At 42.2% G+C, this 21,338-nt stretch overlaps 1 protein-coding gene across 2 annotated transcripts; it reads right to left on the minus strand.

Moving 5' to 3' along the window:
* Positions 1 to 1,255: 1,255 nt before the first annotated feature.
* On the minus strand, positions 1,256 to 21,313 carry wdr25 (WD repeat domain 25). 2 transcript variants are annotated; one of them, XM_062522291.1, is made up of 7 exons: positions 20,163 to 21,313; positions 12,139 to 12,286; positions 5,820 to 5,950; positions 5,471 to 5,641; positions 5,076 to 5,216; positions 4,317 to 4,565; positions 1,256 to 1,487 (listed from the first exon to the last, which is right to left on the minus strand). In XM_062522291.1, the coding sequence occupies exons 1-6, from the start codon at positions 20,817 to 20,819 to the stop codon at positions 4,344 to 4,346; spliced, it is 1,470 nt and encodes a 489-aa protein (XP_062378275.1). In that variant the 5' UTR covers positions 20,820 to 21,313; the 3' UTR covers positions 1,256 to 1,487; positions 4,317 to 4,343. The 2 variants fall into 2 exon arrangements, with proteins under 2 accessions (XP_062378275.1, XP_062378274.1); XM_062522290.1 differs by lacking the exon at positions 1,256 to 1,487 and having other exon boundaries at positions 3,562 to 4,565.
* Positions 21,314 to 21,338: the final 25 nt, after the last annotated feature.

Consider the following 21,338-nt stretch of genomic DNA (forward strand, 5'->3'; position numbering starts at 1 on the left):
CATATTCAAATACTGACATAGGTTTTTCCCATCCATTGTTCTGGCCTGCTACCCAATACCTTGGGCAATGGACAATTATCCATCATGTATAGGGCACCATAGAATCCATACTTTACTTCCTTAAGGGGAATCTACACTATATTTAACATATAGGTGAGATAAGGCCATGGTTCAAGGCAAGACCGGCTAGCATCTCTGCTAACATCTGGCTTTAACAAGGGAGGGATTTGTGATACTTTCTCCAATGTGGACATAGTCATGTCAGTGTAGGAGAAAGAGAAGTTGTTTGAGGTCTCCTCCTGTGCTTTGATCACTTTGAAATGGTTTGCATCACTAATGTTTTTTTCTTTCTCTTCGTCTTGCTCCTCTTCTCATCGCACTCTTGGGCCCTCTTGGGGCAATTATAGCACCAGTCAATATATCTGGATCATTAATTCCAAGGAACATTTTCAGGCAAAGGACTAGTTCTCTACAGCCCTGGCATGTTAATGAAACTGTGTACAGAATTAAAGTCTCCTCTACGGAGACTGTTATATAAATGAGTGCACTCTAAACATTCGCAACTCTCACAAAAGTAACAAATGTACGGAGTATAATCCTTAATAAGTTAAGGGCCAAGGACACACTCTTTCAGGAAGTCATTCATCAATCCATGTTGTGGTCTAAACTGTCTATCGTAATTGAAATCTAGCACAAGACAAGAACTCATATACTCACAACATCAACATGTACTGTATTTTCTTTTTTTCAAAACATCACAAGATTCTTAATGGGATCACAACGTTTGACCCCCCGTTCATGATGTTTCAAAACAAATTCACATTAGTCGTAACATAGCACACATATTTATCCAAAGTGACAAACCAGTAAGGTATTTATTTTGTATCAGTACCTGGGAAATAAAACTGTGACCTTGGTGCCTCAAGCACCTTGCTCTGAGTATATATCTACTGCACCTGTTCTTAAGATTGGACCAATGATTCTGCACAACACCCTATTGGTTTACAGAAGACGTGGAAGCTAGCATGATTTATGTATTAGTAGTTCACTTGCTTGTCAAAAACACCATTCGTATATTTATGCCTTAGTTCTTTTTCAGTAGCTGGAGCTCCAGCTCTGTTTATTACATCAGGTAGTAGTGCATATATATGTGTATACTTGTCTACATGTCTGTTCAGTGTTTCATACACCGACCAGCAAATGTTCTATGTATTGTGCTGAAACGGAACACTTCTTTTGCAAGTTCTCTGCATGGACCGCACTGATCCAAACCAAAAGTAGACACTTTGCTCTGAGTAATCCTTTTCACTGTGCTGTGTTTGTCCTGCAATGCCTTCTCCATAGAAGCTTAGAGGTATGTTCTAGCCCCAACTCCAGGCTACTGAGAGAAGTCAATATTCACCTGGAGAGGCTTCAGAGGGGGTAGAGTATTGTCTTCCATTCATGGCGGGCTGAGGGATATGTTGGTTTTCTTTGCCACAAGTACACTATAACGTTTATAAAAAGAATTCAAAGTCAGTGGAAGTATTCATATAAATTCAATCACACAGAATCCTGTTTCCCCGTAATTATAGCATTGCAAAATGTAATCAGAAATAATTAGAACACCCACATAGTGATTCATCAAAACCTTGGGCGTTTAAGTAACCTCTCAAGGGTTTGATGGAGAAAATCCAAAGAACACCAAACAAGAGCAGACTGCTTCCAATAAGCGAGGGGTTTTTGTTTTGTCATTAGGACATGAGCTCCTGAGACTGGGGCTGGGGCTGTGCTCTTGTCAAACTCCACAAGACACAGAGACACTTGTTAGCAGACTTTGCTGATTTTCTAGACTTCCCTGATGCAATATAGTGAAATCTGATCACGATGCTGTGCCAAAAATAAAATAGAAAACATGAAAACCTGCACATAATCTTGGCCCTCCATGAAAGAAGCTTCACCCTAGTGCTCTAGTCAGGGGGCAGACTGTTAGGCTGTGGCTTAGATCTCTGTAGCCTGGCATCTCAGGTGCTGATGTAACTTGTCAACAGGAGAAAGGGCACCACATCTATTCTCCCAGCTGATAAAACACTTGGCACAGGGACTGAGACCCACACAAACCCCACAACAGATTTAAAAAAAAACCTCCAGGTTCCCTTCAAATAAAAATGATATTTTTGTTGTGGATATTATTATTAAATACAAAATATTGAATTGATCTATGTATATAATTGAGATATATACATATTTAAGAATGAATATTTTTTCCTTGTCAAGTTGGATGTTCTTTACTTTTTCTGCCCTAACAAGTGTATAGCTGTCCTGTTCTACCTCAAATATCCAGACAGTTTTCAAAGAGAGTGGTGAGCTGTTTGTCACATGCATGTTTCTATATTTTTGCTGTATGTTTCTTTACTTAATAAAGATGAGGGATGAACACACTGTAAAGGCAATTGTACCCTGCAACCATCAGTGTAATTCATGACATTCGTTGAATAATCAGGGCTGACTCCCACACTTGACACACAAGCGGACACTCCATCCAAGTTAACCAACATTTTTACAGGACTAAGCTTTTCACAAAGTCTTCTGCCAGCTATATCTCAACAATGAAAGGCTTGATCTTGTAGATGGATGACCTAAATTTTTCTCCTTCCATCCAAGTACCATTGTGTATAGAGAGGGCTGAGTACTCATTCAAGTACGTCTGACATTCCAGAGGGACAAAACCACTAATCTTTAATTTATAAAAGTGTACAGCTGGTCACTGAGGTACCACTTCAATAAAGGCAGATTGAGGTAAGTATAACAATGGGCAACTATGACCATGGCATTGTTAAGATGCATCTTTGATGCACAACGCAATTAGACTAGCGCCTGTTCTTGGCTGATACTGTAACGAGGCTGCATACTTAAGTGTGCCTGATGATAAACCTACAAAGAGGTTTAGCAATTTGCCCTTTGATATGTTAATTGTGGAACTTTTCTTTGATCTTTACACACTGTAACATGCCCCAAGTCCTTCACACCCACTCCCTCCTATGGCATTCACTAAAATTCTTTTTTCTTTTTAAAGAAAGCCTCATGAAAAGGGAAATATAATGTTAGAAGCCTGCAGAAGATGTATTATGAACCAGAAGCAGAAGTTTCAAGTATCTACTACATGGAATCCTTGCCAATAAAAAAATATAACAAAAATGTTCTGAGCTGTAAAAGGTAACAATCACAGGCTACTCAATTGATCACTAACTAGACAATATTTTCTAATGTGAATGTCCACTTGTACAGTACATGCTATAGGCTAAACAAATCCCGTACGGTTTCCATGTCCTTGGAAAAACCCTTCAAGGATTTACAGTGTCTATGATTAAAGCAGAATGAGGGTATACAGTACATTGAAAAATCCTGCAAAGACATTTTTTTTCCGGATTTGGTCATTCAAAATTCAACAAAGCGCTTGTGGGACAGCTTCCTCTCGGCATTCTCAGTAGGTATGACAGCGCGTGCCACCGCAGCAGCATCACTGTCACCAGCCTTTCTTGCTCCTCAGGCTTAAAATCAAACACATAACAGAGCCAGCTGCAGCTGCCAAAATGGAGTCCTCTAAAAATAAGGGGCTGTTTTTATTTGTGTTCCAGATTTACATCACCCAAAGGCAAACAACAGAAGCAGAGTATACATGTTGACTGTAATATGCAATATGTCAAGCCCAGAAAACACTGGAAGGAACTCATTTTACCAGGACAAACCCCTTAGAGCAGTACTACAGTATTGTCCATCTGAACTGAAGAACACAGAGAAGCAAAAGACTTGTTTTATCAAAAGCAGTAGAGGGAGGTAGGGGGTTGACGCAGGCGATAATGCTAACTTAGCTCATAGCATTGTCTAGCTACCTGAGGTTGAAGTTGCATAAAGGTGTTGCAGAGGCTAAAGTTACTACATCAAGCATCTGTCTGTCAGGTTCTTGGGGCATATCTTGAAGAGCAAGAAACAAAACTGTCTTAGATTTAGTGAATGCTAAAATACTCTATCTGCCTTTAAGACAGCAACTGCAAAAGGGTCTCGATGAGATACCACACTGATATTCTGCAGCTTGTGTGTCAGACACCTGTCACTCAGGTGTGCACATCTTGAAATTGGTGTTGGACAACAACTATGGCAACTAAAGAGTTTAAAATGATAGTCTCTATGGACTGGTTTCCCGTACATGTAGTCAGCCTAGTGCTAGACTATTTTTTCCCCAGTGTAAATCTCATTTGAAATTCTCTTTTGATTCATGCATTAGCCCATGTACAGGAAGCTGGCGGCTTATGACTAATAATGGTGACTGCCTGAACCTGTGATTTGTGGAGCTGCTCGCCTGGTCAGTGCCATATCTTGACCTCGCCACTCCAGTCACACGTGGCCGCCACAGAGGGCAGGACGGGGTGGAGAGACACACACATGCACGCCTGCTGGTGTGCTCGGAGGGTGTGGAGTGTCCGAGAGCTCTGGTGGTCATAGAAGTGGACAGAACCAGTGGAGCTTCCAGAGGCTAGCAGCGATCCGCATCGAGAGAACTCACACCGGATGGCATAGCCCTCTACCTACAAGACACACACACACACACACAGACAATAACAATAACATAAACAAGACTCAGAACACATTCTTCCTGTTCTTCTCTCAATATATAATTTTTGTCATCTTCCTTTTATTTCATAATACATGATGATTAGATGTTTATAAGAGCAAATTCTAGATTGTTTATTTATAATCAAGATCATTGGCTCACTTTCTAGAATGTAAATATGTGTGTGACTGACAGTGGAAAGAGTGGTGGACAGTATGCCAATATTTTCTCAACAGATGGAAGGACTACATTAACTCACTCATGTCAGGAAACAAGAGAGCATGAGATCTTTAAATCCTTAAATAATCAATTTCCTTTTTTATGAGAAATGTTTTGATGATGTAAGTGAGCTGTTTGGTGATCGCACACAATCGACTCAGTGGCAGGGTCACTGTTAGCTACAGATGACTATGTGGCCGATAAGTGGGGCACAGCTTTCTGCTCCGATCTCCCTCTCCATGGCCTGAATAACTGAATATCTGACCTTATGTCCTTCGTAACGCCGCCTCTTGTTGATGCGGTATGGCCTCTGTGACGAGAAGACGGCGATATAGTTCCCATTGGTCTGTGCAACGAAGCACTCGCCCTCTGGGTGCAATGCAAGACTGGGGCAGGTGTACCTCTCCTGCATTCAAGAAATAAAATCAAACCCAGTAAAATCAAATCTGTTTTTTTTTTTTAAACAAACAGACATTACAGTTGCAGTTTATATTTAATTCACAACCTAGATTATTATCCCTGATTTAAAATGTTTTGTAATTGCTGACATTGTGATCATATATGAATCACAGGCCTGTACTCAAGGGATGATAAAGGTTTAGTTCAGGCCATGTTAGACTTCAGTTTGGGCATCATTTGCCCACCTTACGCTGTTCTTACATGAAAGATTTGGTTGGAGACTTTGGCAGTGGTTCCAAAGTCCCAGGCAATGAGGGTGCGGTCAGCTGAGTCTCGACTGACTGAATCGCTGCTGGTAACAAACTCCTTGCCCCCAGACAGGAAAAGAATATCCAGGGTCTGCTGTATCCCAGCCTTGTAAGTTCTCACCATCTAGATTACAAAAGAATCTCACTGAGGGATTTTTGGATAATGTTCACAATGGGTTATCCGTCAGTCAATATCATATTTAAAGATAACAAGGTTATGATATGCCCTGAAGGTCAGGCCACAGATCGTAGAATGAACCACTGTATAATTAAACACACTGATGAAAGACATCAAATCTGACCTTAGAGGAGCGTGCATCCCAGGCCTTGACCTCAGGACTGAAGCCTCCGCACAGAAACACGTCCGGGTCAGTCGGCTGAAGGGCAAGGCAGCTCACCTTAAACTGGTTCCTCACTTTAACAACCTCCGACCCTGAGGAAATAAGGCATCGACGTAAAGATCAGTGGAGAAATCCATCGAGGCAACCAGGATTGCACGACCTTCAGGCGTGGCAAGCTGACCTTAAAGTTGGACGCTGATCAATGGCAGTCATTGTTTTTTAATCTAATAAAATGTCTCTGGACAGCTGCGTATGTAGTGGGATGGTCTGGGGCGGCATGCAGAGATAAAATGAATGAATGTGCCAATACAATGTGCTGGAAGGCGATCAGATAAGAGTGTACAGTTGAACATATTTTTATTGAACTGTAAGAATGAGCTCAAAGTAATTGTGACTCTGTCCAAACCAGATCATTCATTCTAATTAATAGCTGTTGCTGTCTTCTTCCTCTCTCTATCTCTCTCTCTCTCTCCACACACACACACAGATCATGCACATCTTAGAAGATAAATGGCTCAATTACTGACTAGTCATTAGAGCAATTCACAAAGCTTTATTGTTTACCATCATCTCTTTCAACAATGCAGTTGACTCTCAGTACAGAATGCTAAAAGAGATGCTTTTAAACTGATAACAGCTTGAACTAGACAAAGTTGGGAATCTTCAGGTTTCAATCTTCAAGCTTCAGTTTAATTGCCATCCAACATTCTCTCATTATGTAACAGCCTGAAGCTTAAGATATATGATCTGAACAACAACATCAGCCAACAAAACCAAATTGAATCAAAGCCTCTTTCTACCCCATGGCTAAAATACACATATACTGTATCCACAGACACACCGTCTTCAATGGTAATTACTTACACACATTACAAACATGCATGAGCATGGATGTTGTTGTCCTCAGGGTGAACATGGGTACACATATGGGAAAAGTGTTTCCTGGCTATTTGGCTGTAATAAGACACATCTGTGCTTTGCAGGCATCTCTGACTAGTATGTTCAGGAGAAAATAAGACACCATGGCATCTCAATCAGGGCGATTCCACTCATTGTTGTGGGAAAACTGCCAAAGCGTGTCTCACCAAGCTGCTGCCAGAAGCCTCTTTGAGAGACAATATTTTCATTTTTCCAAGAAACACACAAGAAACTGTTAATTAAAATTCAAGTGTTGATGCAAACATACAGCCAAAACATGTTTTGGCGGGTTGTGGTTGCATTGATTGGTTGTGGTTGCTTAGGCTTGTTGTGGTTGCTCAAGCTGTTCATTCCCCTGATGTTGTGGCCTTTTGTGTTTTCTGTCTGTCTAGAAAATAGTGGGGCATCATATTGCAAGTCATTTTTCGATAATTTGAAAAAGTATCAAATGCTGGTGCTAAGTGGAAGATCTCAAGTCAATCAAATAATTGGGGGCGGCATGAAATAGAAACTCCATTGTCTTCATCAACAGACTTCTATTGACAATACACACTACAATGTGAATGAACAGACAGTTTGTTATCAGGAATCTTTATCTGAAATTAAATCTTACTCTGCAGTCCTGTGTCAAACAAATCACATTCCATTGTAGTCCATAGTCAACTCAGCCTTTTCGCCAGGTACCTTATGACATTATGACAAATTATGACTGGCTCCTGGCCAATCGACAGGACTCCCTAAGCCAAATAAAAGTGTCTGTAGCATTGGCTGACACAAACAAAGCCATTTCATCATCTGTTATGCCTCCACTTTATTGATGTGGCTGCTACCTTCCCGATAAGCAAGTTGTTGGGAAAAAAAGCTCTCTTTTCAGAGTTTGCTACGTGGAGTAAAATCACTTCTCTCTTCCTTCGTGTCGTTTTAATTGGTTTTCCTGTCATGACACGGGCAGACACGGGACCTGTCATCTGGATGTGCGGCTAATGTTTGGGGAGAAGATGATAAGTTGTTCTCCCCGTTGCATAATTAATGCAGGCCTCAACATTTTAATTAAGAAACATAATTAGCTTAACGAATAAGGAAAAGATAAGAGATGCCTCCCTTTCACTGCCAGCATTCGTCTTCCGTAGCCTCTGCAATGCGTACTCTCCCCCTCATCTGATCCCAAATTTGAGACAGCGAGTCGAGCTTGATAAGAAATATGGAGCAAGGTTGAAGAAGCCGCTATTTCCTTTCAACTTCAATCATTAATGGCACCAGGCATCTGATAATGACTGGGAGATGCTGTGAATGCTCCTGGAGAGAACAATTCCAAAACAATTCTGCTTAAGTTTTACTTTAATTCCCCTAGAAATCATGGGCAGATGGTGGTTAATTTACACATTTGGAACCAGTAACGGCATAATGTAAATATAATATATACACCAAAATATAGTTTACATAACTTTGGATTAAAAAAAAACTACAAAAAAACAACATGGAGAGAAGGATCTGTAGCTATAAACGAACATGTTATAAAATGACGTGAGATAAACAACTCACATTTTGATTGAGGTGGTTCACAGTGTACCTGCTGAACAGTTGATTCAATGTTGTGAACCACATTTCAGTTTGGTTCTTGCAAGTTTTATCTTTATTGTGATTTACAACACCGCACACGTGTACGTACACACACACACACACACACACACACACACACACACACACACACACACACACACACACACACACACACACACACACACACACACACACACACACACACACACACACACACACACACACACACACACACACACACACACACACTATTTCTATGAGAAACCTTTGGGCATACTTTGTGACTGTTGTTGGCAAAATAAATAAAAATCAATTTATGCAAGGCTGTGTGTGTGCTTCTGTGTGAGAGCGTGTGTGTGTGTGTGTGTGTGTGTGTGAGAGAGAGAGAGAGAGAGAGAGAGAGAGAAAGAGAAAAAAGAGAAAGGGAGCAAGAAAGAGAGAGAAACACTTTTGCTGAGGTTAAAGTCAAACAGTGTCAAGGGAAGAGGCAGCAGCTGCCACTTATCAGTAATGCCCTTCAAATAAATCCAATTTATTTCATCCCCATCTCTCTTTCTTTCACTGTCCTCTCTCTCTCTCTCTCTCTCCCTCTCTCTCTCCCTCTCTCTCTCTCTCTCTCATTCTAAAGGTACTCAATAGTGTTCTGACAGACTTCCTTTTTTCATTTTTTTTAAATTTCTACAACTACACTAAAAAATAGAATTTTCAGGTTTCCATAGAAGGGTATCATGTCTCTTTAAAGGTGCTTTATGGAGGATTTTGTTACTTTAAAACATTCAAACATGCGATAGAAATTTCTAGGCCTGAAGCCAGCCAAATTTAACTCTGGCCGCAAAATTTGAGGTTGGGAAATTCGGTCTGGACTTAGTCCATTGACAAGCTTCTATGAAAACGTGAGAATTATGCGGACTAATAGAATCGTCCAGGTGGGCTTTATACAATGATGGACAGATGGTGCCTGTTCAATCACATGACCTGAGCGTGCTTCAGTTGAATTTGTTTACAGCAAAAAGCTTGTCCCTAGAGAAGCTATAAGTTAATGTCGCTATCGTGATTGTTGTACAAGATATTGATGGCGATAACTGTAAAAAACAAACAGAAAACGGTGATTAAGGCATGTCTTCTGAAGATTAGCTAGGTCTATCCAATTGTGTGCAGAAGCTTTTTCCTCTGTATTGGTTGAAACACGTACCAATGCTTGGGTTCCAGTCTCAAGTTCTGAATAGAGTTTTGAGTATGTGAGTTTTGAGTATGCCTCAATTAATTTAGCATGCAAACCAGCTAGTGCCAGGCCAGCTCTTTTGGAACACTAAAACACCCTTTTTCCTTATAATGGGTGTCAGTAAGACCAATGACACTTAATGTAACAATCACACATAGGATTTAATTTTTGACTTTCTAACGGGAGTGTTTGTGACACACGCTGATATAAATTTGGTCATTGTTGATTCTTCACAATCATCAAGTCAAACATGTGTAGTGGTGTCTTGTCAGGATCCTATTCACGTTGAACAGCACGTGTAATGACAGGCCTTTGGATAAAAGTATCTGCGTGATGGTTAAATATAAACGTATGCAATTGTGACATACAGTGAAATCTCTGCGGGATCCTTTGCACAGAGTGCATAACATATGATTACTAATGTGCACCCAGTCTGGTTTGCTGTGGTTACAGAAAAGCCAGCAGGCTTGTGCTTTGGCTGATGAATCATAACGCGTCAGTGAGGATCACAAGGACCATTAATTCAACAACTGTGAGGAAGTGCACATACTGATAGCTCAATGCTTCCTTTCAGTCCATGTGTGAGCAAGCCGCTTTGGATAAGACATTAAAGCCTCTTGTTAAATGAGTGAAATGTAAATATCAATGTTAGGCCTGAGCTATGGTACTGTAGACACAGAACCCTATTTATCTGGAGGAGATAGGAGAGAGAGAGAGAGAGAGAGAAAGATAATTGGAGAGAGAGACAAAGAGAGAGGATAGAGAAACAAATAAAGTAGGGAGAGAGAAAGGGAAAGAAAAAGATTGTAGGGAGAGAGAAACAGAAAGTGGTTGAGAGAACAAGAGAGTGGAAGAGAAAGATACCTATAAAGATGGGAGGGCAAAAGAAATGTAGAAAGAAAGAAGGAAAGGGAAGAGAAAGGAAGAAGATAGAAAGTGCTCAGACTGTTCATTACCCATAAGTGTCTCCTATTTCTCAAGAGCTCAAGCAGAGCGAGAAATCACGACTGCTTATTAAAGAATCAGTGTGTGACAAACAGAAATGTGCCAATCCACTTGACGTGCTCCTCTTCTCTCCCATATAAACCATTAACATATATATGAAACTGTGGCCCTGGACGAGGTTGAGCTGGGGGTGTAGGGGGAGGGGGGTGCAGTCGGAAATTGCATCTGCACATGTGGTCACATTCCAGGGGAAATTTTAGGGAGCCTTGAGCCCATTGTTGAATTAACATGCAGGGTTTTCTATTTGTCCTTCACACTCTGGAGCTGCCATCATTGTAAATGGGTTTTATGGCGAAAAAAGGAAAAATAGGATTAAAGTGAGAAGCCCACAATGTTTGCCGTCTGACGAATGACAGTTCTGCGTGGGCGGCACAGTACCATAGGACAAAGTGATGTTGGTCCTGCTCAGTCAGTCTTGCCTGTCAAAAGTGACAACGAACCCCCCCACCTGTGTCCCACCCACACACAAACACCTTTCCCCTAAGAAATGCTGAAAAATAAAGTCCCTTAAGAGACCTGAGGAAAAAAGTGACATCATTCTGACTTAAGCCGAACATAAAAGATGCTCTTTTTCCCACTACTGAAGGAGGTTGAGGTGGGAAAATTCGGGCTTAAGTGCCTTTTTCAAGGGCTCAATGGTGGTAGACGGGAATTGAACCCACAATCTTTCAGGATACTGCATGCTAGCCCAGCTCCTTAACCACTACACTATCATTACACCCTTGCCATTGATGTCATCGCCCTATTGCACCGTTATCATCTGTAGCTATCTGGCCATCTTCATCATATTTCACAATCTCTAACAATCACAAGAGGAGAAGCGTGTGTCTGAGTGTGTGTGTGCATGTGTATGTTGGAGTTGGGGGTGGGAGTGGAAGACAGAGTTGATGGTATTACCAATGCCGTTTACTCCATCACCACTGAAATCCATCAGCACAGAGGGGTTAGGGCGGGGTGAGTGGGCGGTGGTTTGGGAGGCTGTGGGGCGTCACAAACCCTCGAAAGGTCTTCCCCTCTGGCAATACATCAGCCATCAATTCCCACCCCCTGTGCTGCCTGGATACTTAATGGGCCTGCGGAGCAATTATCCATGGGCTTTTATTGGCAGAATCGACAGCCACGTAGTGGAGAGGAAGTTTGTACTCTGCACTACTCAACCCCACCAGCCCCACATACTCTCACTCACCCACCCACCCTCAATCCCATGAAGCTGTCAATCTGAGCACCCATAGTGAAATTGTGGGCCAGAGGAGAAAGAAAAAGAAAAATCACCTCCTCTCTCTTACGCTCAGTCCCGCTTTAGTTCCAGGCCATGTGGGTGAATGACCTTTATATTTTCTATCTGTCTGTCCACAGGGTGAAGAATGACCAAAGGTAATTCAACTCGCCCTGGAGTCCAGCAGCTTGACTTTTTTTGCGTCTTCAACTTTAGGGCTTCGATCAGAAAATTCCATTTCCTGAAGCAGGCCCTGCCTTGTATTGCAGTGAAAACAACCGAAGTGAACAAAGCCTTGAGTGCTCCTCACTACCTAACTGCACCCCAAGAGGGCCGGGGCCCGGCGCTTCTGTGCATACCTGTCTCCACGTCTGTCAGCGTTGCCGTAGTATCAAAAGAGCCGGAGAGGAGTCGCCGGCCGCAGGGGGCCCAGCAGGCATCCCTCACAGCACCGCCGTGGGCCCAGATCGTCCGCAGGCACCGCCCACTTTCAGCACCATCCCAGATCTGTCGTCAGAGAGAGAGAGAGAGAGAGAGAGAGAGAGAGAGAGAGATGCAACAAACACACAGTTGGCTAATTAGTCACAATGCACGTTGCTGTTCCACACATTCTTACACTAATGAGGATTTTCGCACCGAGGCAAAAATGGTTTCCTATGGGGCCTCATCACAAACCGCCTGTCTCTCTGATTCTAAATTTAATTCCTTGTAACAAGGGGGAGTCTGCATGAAAGGGGAAATCAGAGGGAGAAGGCTTTTTTTCTTGAAGAAGAAAAAATAAAAACGTGATGAAATCCCTGTTGCCCAGCCTATGTTTGAATGAGAGAACCCCAAGACACTCCCCAACTTCTCTCTCCCAAACATGACAGAAGGCATTCATTTCGACAAGTGCACATCAACACAAACTGTTGTTCCTGGGAGCGTGTGGCACCTTGATAAGATTGTTTTGTCACCGCTTATTCCGATCTTCATTCTGTGCACGTGAACGACAGACTATTGATTTTCTCTTCTTTCCATCACTCTCTTAGCAACCTAACTCCTCTCCTCCACACAAACTTTTTTTTTCAACAAAACAAGATCTTAACACATTCAAGTCTAAACTTATTACAGATCGTGCCAATTAAATTTCCTCTCATTTGATTTATGCTCTCTCTCCCTCCATCTCTCTCTGTCTCACTCCTTCAGTTTTTGTATAAATGAATGCCAATGTTCCTCTCCCTCTGAATTAGGGGATGTCTGAACCGGAGGTTTGGCCTATGGAGAGCTCATTGTGCTCTGTCACCAGACTTGTGTTTGTTGTTGTGCAGTAGACCTCGCACACCCTCAGGCATCGGGAAGAGACTTGTGTAAACATCATTCTTGCGTACGTCGTGTTTAGGAGCATGGAGCCCTTTAGAACTCCATTCTGTGTTTGCCAAGCTTGATGAAAACAACCCTCAAAGATCCTCTCGGGTTTTGCATTATTGTCCTCCAAGAGATCAGATTGATTTCTTTCAACGTAATGCCACAGACCGAGAAAGAGAGAGAGAGAGAGTTGTGAAAGTGGTTGTTATGGAGATGGATGCAGGAAGTATTCTTTTTCTTATTCTACTGAAGACGAACAGCACATATCTCCTACCCCCCTACTCAAGGTTCAGCCAACCAGCAAATGACCCCTGTATGCTATTACATCTCTTGAGAACATCAAACTGTTACCTTAACCTCATGCTGATATGCAGGCGGAACGATAAACAGTCACACCGAAAAGAGCACTGAGAAATGGATGAGAAGCATGTGGTTGATAGAACCCTACTCTGTATGTTCCGCACAGCACCTCACAAGGTCACATTGGCAAGCATGCATTACATATTGCTATGCATTCAGTGTAGCCACCAAACAGACCTGTTGAGTGGTCATTCCACAATGCGTCTGCTCAGTATTCCCAACTGGGATTATGTGAAATGAACACGACCCCCTCTGCCTCCAAGTGAAAAGCTTTCAGGCTGGCATGGCGTTTCCATAACACCTGCAAACTGAGTGTACTGTGTGTGTATGTGTGAGTGTACTGTGTGTGTATGCGTTTGTAAGTAGGAACAGACAGTAGTTAACCCTGTTTACTAGGACTATTGGTTACTTGCTTTCTTGCTTGGTTTCTATCAATGCACTTACCAATACCAGTACATTTCCACTGCATTTTGCCACTCATGAAAAATACATTGCATATGGACACATTTGCTGCTACTTCAGTAGAATTAGGCCTGTATTTTGAAACAGTTGTAGCCAGAGGAAACAGTTGGTGGGAATAGGCATATTGTTTAATGGATGTTGATATATAGTTTTCACTATTATTTCCAATTATCTTATACCTTGGGCCATCATAAATTAATAATGACCACCCCCAACTCGGCTCCATTTGGTCTCAGGGGCCAAAAAAATACCTTTTTTAGGGAAAGCTTTTGGCGGAGTGATGTAATTGTGAATATTAAGGTACTGCAGCTACTGTATAATATGTAGAGCAGTGCTTAAGTGGTCTGGCTTTGGGACCCACAATTTCCTATGTTCATAAAGTCACGACCCATATATTTATTTAGCGTTCAAGCCAACAGATACTGTATGGTGAGCTACATGGTAACATACAAAGTGCCTGTAGACCTACTTGTCTGCAACATGTGGATGACTAAAAATTATGTCGAACATGACCAGTCACATAAACATTGCTTATGTCCATGGTAATGACTGACATTGGCTACGTACTAAAAAGTACAATATTAGCATTTTGAATAAAAGCTCCGTGACCCACCCAGAATGGTTCAGCGATCCATTTGTGGGTCCCAACCAGTTAAGAAACACTGATGTAGAACATGCATGCACAGCTGTCTCACATATAGTAAGTAAGTAAGTAATATTTTTTTTTAACAGTTCACACTGACCAAAGTGCTGCACATAGTGTAATAAAAAGAGGTAAAGAAATAAAATGAAATAATATACAATATACAATGAAATAGAATAAAATAAGATAATAGTAATAATAAGTAAAAGTAAAATAAAAATAAATAAATAACAATACGCTGGCGACTACGCCACTCCGTTCGGCACTGTCTCTGTCTTTATGTAATGCGCTTTGGGTTGCACATTAAATGCGCTATATAAATAAATTCACCTACCTACCTACCAATACTAAATAAAAGTACACTTAAAACACAAAACCATCAAATTAAGGGGGAGGGAAAGCAAGGGTGTAAAGGTGGGTTTTGAGATTGAGAGAAGTGTACGTTACTGTAGAAACTGTGCTTTGTGCATCTATGCTAGTGGTTTGGCTGCAAGTACTGGCTGTGTTGAAGTGCTGAAACCAGCCAATAATTTTCTCAAGGGTCACTTTCGTTCAAAGGTTAGCTCAAGGGTTACTTATATAGCCTACAGTACAGAGGTTCAGGATATCCGTGTCAGAGTGGAATCTGTGTCAATATCTCAAAAACTCAAAGGGCAGTCGTGACGCCAAAAAAACAGGAGAAAGGGAATAAAAAGGATAATAATAATAACTAAAAATAAAAAATAAAATGGAAAAATTTAAACTATGAAAACTAAAAGCTAAAATAGAACAGTGCTAGCTTCGCTGTGCACTTTAAAGAACCCATATAAAACACACACACACACACACACACACATCCCATGACTCCCAACACACACACTCACAAGCGAAAACTCCAGACAGAGAAGCAGAAATACACAAAAACTGGCGCACCCATGCACACACTCATTTACACACACAAAAGTTGCAGCAGGGGATGGAGTAGGAGATGGAAACAAATTGACAAGTGTGATTATTTTTGTGGAGAGAATGTGCAGGACTGATCTGCGGTTATATTTTGTACCACTTTGCGGTACATCTAGTTCAAAAAAGTCTTGGTACTGGTAACATAAAAACCCCACCGGGCCATTCATGTCTCTCAAATCCATCCGTAGCATCCTATCACTGTGAGAATGAATGGTAGGTCAGCACCGCCCCGATAACTGTAGCGTGACCAACCTCCAGTCCACACCTCCCACTCAACGCCCACGGAGAAGAGATCACCTGGCAACAGCTTCAGCAAGAAGCAGCAGGGCCCTTTTTGTGGCGGAACTCTCTGCCCCGCGCGTGCCCCGGCCCCCGTTTCCTGCTGCCCACGGAGGCTCAGAGCCAAAAGCCAGACGCCCTCTGAAGTGAGGAGCAAGGACCGGAGTGGAGCAGGTGACCAGAGGTCCGCTGGGTCATCGTCTGTGCGCAAGTTGGACCCTGAGGAATTATTAGCTCTTGCGCTGATGAGCGTAGCATGAGAAGCTATCCGAGTGTGAAGACCTGCTGTGAGATGCCTGGGGAGGTCTTCGACCTCAGTGGAGGCGTTGGACTATTCACAACACTGCTGAGTGTTTTCTCCACAGTTTGGAGTTTAATTTGAATTGAATTATTTGTCATTAGGGACATGACCCAGCAAACTTGTGAATTCACACTGTGACACAATCACACTGTGAATGACTTTGTACTCAGCATTTGCACTACCTCCATGGACATATAGGGTGCCTGGCGTATCACCGCGCCAACTGCACAAACAAACAGAAGTATTCCTAAGGTGTTTCCGGTGGCACAGGAAACAACACTGAGCTAATGGCAAATTGAGGACAAACACAACTTCAACATAATGCTCTACAAAGTCAACATTTAGTAGAGCATTACGCTGAAGTCCAATTAATTTATCTGTGTTGGTTTTGAACATTTCAACTGGATTTGGAAACTATGGATTTATGCTATTTCTCCAGGTTGGAGTGTATTCAAAAATGTAACATTAGAAACATGACCCTGCGCATGTCCTCTGGTTATTAGGTCACAATTAAAGTCATGTGTCTTTGATACATTGTGATTCTTCAACATACCGCTATTTCTAGTGATTTGTTTTGACAAAACATCATGCTATAACCAAAAAAAAACCATGAAAAATTCTCTGAAAAATTCTGAAATATAATGGACTGTAAAAACGTTTTGGTATGCTAGTAACCTATCGATATAGTCAATGCATTACAACAACTCAAAATGGTGTGCAATGTGTACTGATGCAGTACACATTCTGACACTGAATTACATTTAATCCCCCACCACAACCATCATTAATCATAGCACAACTTCACTCCTTTCATGAGCTTGTTGCATCCAAAATCAATGGCCAGCGTGACATGCTCCATAATTGCACATTTCAACAGTGGCCAAAACACAAAGTCTATCAAGAACAAGCATGCCATGTGGAGTATTGTGCTGACTCCATCATACTTGGTGTTGGTCTTGTCCATGATGTTAAATTAGCAGGTTGATTTTTCCAAGTTATTATTCTGACTAGACTGAAGGATTTGCACTCTGCCCATCATTCCAAATAGGGCTCATCATGGATCCAAGAGCTCCATTAACAATATTTTGGCCTTGGGAGATTTTCCTACACATGTTTTAAAATCAGCTTTGTAAAAATGTTTTCTATGGGCATCAATGGTAGAGTATGGTATCCTGATCCATGTCACTCCACACAGTCCTTTAGATGTCTGCCGTGTGTTAGTATACACACTATAGGCTGTGTAAATGAAACACACATATCGCTTCAGACAAAGCAGTGAAACAATCAACCTGTTATTATCAGAACCACACAAGGGAAGGGTGCAACTTGACTGCCTCTTGACTAATGATTCATAATCGTAACCTTTCACTAGAATCATGGACTTCTCCTTTAGGTCTACTCTATGATAAGCAGTGGCACATACAGTAAAGAGCACATTCATCTCCCTGATGTGCAAAACAGAGTGATCCAGGTGCTACTGACTATATATATGTATACACTTACATCAACTACCTGTTTACAGCGATGATTTTTGAATTACCGGTAGTTATTTTTTATCTGTATTTTATCTGTGTTCATCTGTATTTTTTTATTATCATTCTTCATCTGTTTCTCCACTGCTAACAATAAGATTTCCCCACCTGGGAATCAATAATAAATATCTCAAAGGAAGGCTGTGACGTCAGTGATAGGCAGATATTTGGAACGAGCAGGGCTTTAAGGTCCAGAGCAAAAAGTCCAACACCAGACAGCTCCCTTTGAGCAGATCTCACCCAGTGCCACGGGGATGGATAGATAAGAGTATGTGAGAGGATAAATGGGGCTGAGGCCCCAGGGGTAGAGTGGCCTCTCTGGGGCATGGTCTGAAATTGAGTGGGTGGTCTGGAGGAATAGAGGGCTAGACCTCTGCTATGCCACCTTGGCCCCATAGCCCCGTCTCCCTGCCTCTCTCCCGGCCGGGGCGTGGGAGCAGGGGCCTTTGAAGATCAGTGGGCCGGGCCCTCTTCACCAGCCTGTGTTTCATTATTGAAGAGTGCTGAGCTGAGCATGAAACGGCATCATAGAACACGAGAGATCTCTAGTTCTGCCATTGGATGGAGAGGAGTGATGTAACTAAGTCAACAATGAGAAAAGTTGTAAAACATAATGCCAAAATAAAATGTAGAGAGAGAAATCTTTTGAAATGATGACAACAAAATGACAGACAACAGTAATGGTGAAGAGAAAGGATGAACGTTTAAGAGAATAAGATAAGGATAGGAAAAGGGAGGAAAACAAAAACATTTTGAACCAGATGAATCCCACAAACAAGGGCATCTAGCAGTAGGAGGCTTGGGAAAAGTGGTAAACCAGAAAATGAATTGGTCCTACACATCATTAAAATAAAATCTGATTTTTTCAGCATAAGCCATACATTGATTTGTTGTGAATTGATCATAATTGGCGTTCTAATTGGGTAACTGATTTCTCATATACACTAAGTCACCTGTGAATTGTGATTGGAATCATGATCCAAGCTAATGGTATCGTATCATGTAAGCTGGTCTGGTGTGTAGTAAGAGGTACCTTTGACAGCCTTCTACTTGTAGGTTACTGGATGGCATTTATTTTTGTCCGTATCTGTCAGTTTGTTAATAAATATCATGGTACTATACAGTGTTGAGCATTTGTTAGTGAGAGCCTGAAAGGTCATGTCATATTGTGCAGCTTTTACTGACGGCAACAATGAAGATATCCTCCAAGCGACAACAGCTAAAAGCAAACATGTTTACTAGTTTTCAAGTTGAATTCTAGGAGTTATTTCTAAGACCAAATACATCAAACTCACTGGAATGAGCTAGAGCGCAATTCAAAGTGTCTGACCAATTTTGTAAAAGGAGTCAAGGACATACAGTACTTCCTACAGTATATCCTAGCCATTTCAAAGATGCACATATTAAGGCAAAGTCTCTATTATATTACTCTGCAAAGTGACACAGCGCCTCCAAAAGGTCATTGAGCAACATTACATGAAATCCTCCATTAGTCTTCTCGTGGCAAGGCAGACACCAGTATAGGCCTAAAAGAAGGATCTGCAAAATCTGAAGATTTCCATCATGTCTAAGCACAAAACACAATTTGGCACTTAATGTTTAATTTTTAAGTACTCAATATTTACCCTCTTAATGTTCTAAGGACACTAGAATTCTTTTTTCAACAAATCAATTTATCTTCCATCAAACACAATTGCTTCTAAGCAATACCTGGGAAGTGGCCTCTAAGGACGTTCTGCTCACCCAAATGGCCAGTAGCGGCACTGAGTGTAACAAGTTAGCGACAGACAGGCGTTCAGTGCTGGGATGGCACAGAGGTAAAATGACAAAGTGATGCTACATCTTCAGAATGAGTCTCCACCACCTGCTCTGTCTAGCTCTTCACCAGCTGTTGGCTACAGCCTCATGCCTCCCCTTGTGCGAATCCTACACGGAGAGAGGCAAATCCCCTCATGAATATTTAAATTGTTAATTATACCGTGCCTGTCAGGAGGCCTCCGACAGCTCGGAAACATAATATCCCCAGAATGAGAATGTTTAGTCGCTCCGCACCTGTGTCACTTAACCTTTCCGGAGGAAAGGGGTGAACTCTAATCCTCCTGGTGAGTCCAGACAGAGGTGCTGTGGCTCCACAGGAAGAAGTACCCTTGAGTCCTGACATAGATTCTCCCAAGACTTATGGCTCTGCGTTATGCAGAATGTTTCTTAGAGGATTAGAGGATCTCCAATAACAAGTTTCAGGCTCGGTTAGGGGAGTTGTGATGGCCCAAAGACATTATCACAGACTAAAAGAGCATCAGCAAGAAGCAAGTGCTTGTTCTTGTTTATCATCCATGATCACATTCATCTTTATATGTAGGCCCATTCATCTTGAAGAAACACTTGTAGTGAAATACAACTCTATGCCAGTGTAGATAGCTAAAATATATAGTGTGTGTGTGGGGGATTTGGTCTGTTGATCCAAAGAAAGGATAAAAGAGGTTTCTTTGGGGGGGGGGGGGAAGAAACACTTCTTACCTTGACTGTCTTGTCCATTGACGCAGACAGGAGCAGATGGCTTGTGTGAGGCACTGGGCACCACTGCACCATGTTGACTGGCCCCTGGTGAGCCTGGAGCTGCAAAAGGACACGTCTAGGCAGCTCCATCCTGCCCACTTTCTGTCCCAAGAAAGGATGCACTCGGTCAGACACCTCAGAGAGCATCTGGGCACAAGAGGCCTGACTGGTGGTGATGGTGGCAGCAGTGCCCTCAACAGGGCCGCTGCTGACACTTGGCCCTGGCATCATCACCCCGTCATCTGTTGGGGCCAGTCTCTGTCTCTTTGGGATGTAAGGTCTTACTCCCACCGGGGAAGGTGCCAGCCTCTTAACTGGATTTGGAAAAGCAGAGTTCTGTGGTAAAGGATGGGAAGGGATTTGTAACGCCGTCTTGCAGCTATCCACTGAATGTGGTTGTTCCCATGGAGAAGATTTAAACTGCCAGAGGGGTCCCACGGTAGTTGTTTTGGTACTCTGTCTATCCCCAGGAAACCCAGTTGCAGGGCTGCCAGGTCTTCCAAGAAATTGCTTGACTGCGCTGTCACATTTTAAAGTGGAACTGACACGCTCATTGTTTGTGGCAGATTCCTCATCTGAATCCGAGTCTTCATACGCAACTAGAGACAAAGAGGCCATGGTCTGGTTGTGTTTGTGTACTACTGTGTGAAATGTTGAGTCTATCAAAGTCTACCTCCTCAAACAATCGCAGCACTGCCACCTGCTGGACAAATGACCGTCATGACAAAATTCTCTACAGTCAGTGAATAACCAGTACTTTCTTTCTACATAGGCAAATGTTGCCTACTTGGCCTAAAACATCCTGTCTGTTGTTCGTGCACTGATTTTTTTCTCATAGCGCATTTAACCACGGCAAATTATTCTTCAACAGTGGCAGAAGCTGCACTAGCCTACTGAATTGCAATAGCAAGAGCTTGTTTCTAGATATCTAGGTGAAAATACAAGCCACAACGCAGACGACTGCCTTCAAACTCCGCCATGACCAGCTATCGAACAGCGTACAGGAAATGAAAACAGTAGGCTGAGTAAGTCTAATGTTGAAACCTTCAGTGTTTTAACCACTAATCCCAGTCTCTGACTTCTCTGATAAAACCACTCCGCTTCCATTTGAATTCATGTGCCTGTATGTCCGGGTTA

The sequence above is a fragment of the Sardina pilchardus genome, chromosome 20 (genome assembly GCF_963854185.1).
Source record: "Sardina pilchardus chromosome 20, fSarPil1.1, whole genome shotgun sequence".
Classification (NCBI taxonomy): Eukaryota; Metazoa; Chordata; class Actinopteri; order Clupeiformes; family Clupeidae; genus Sardina; species Sardina pilchardus.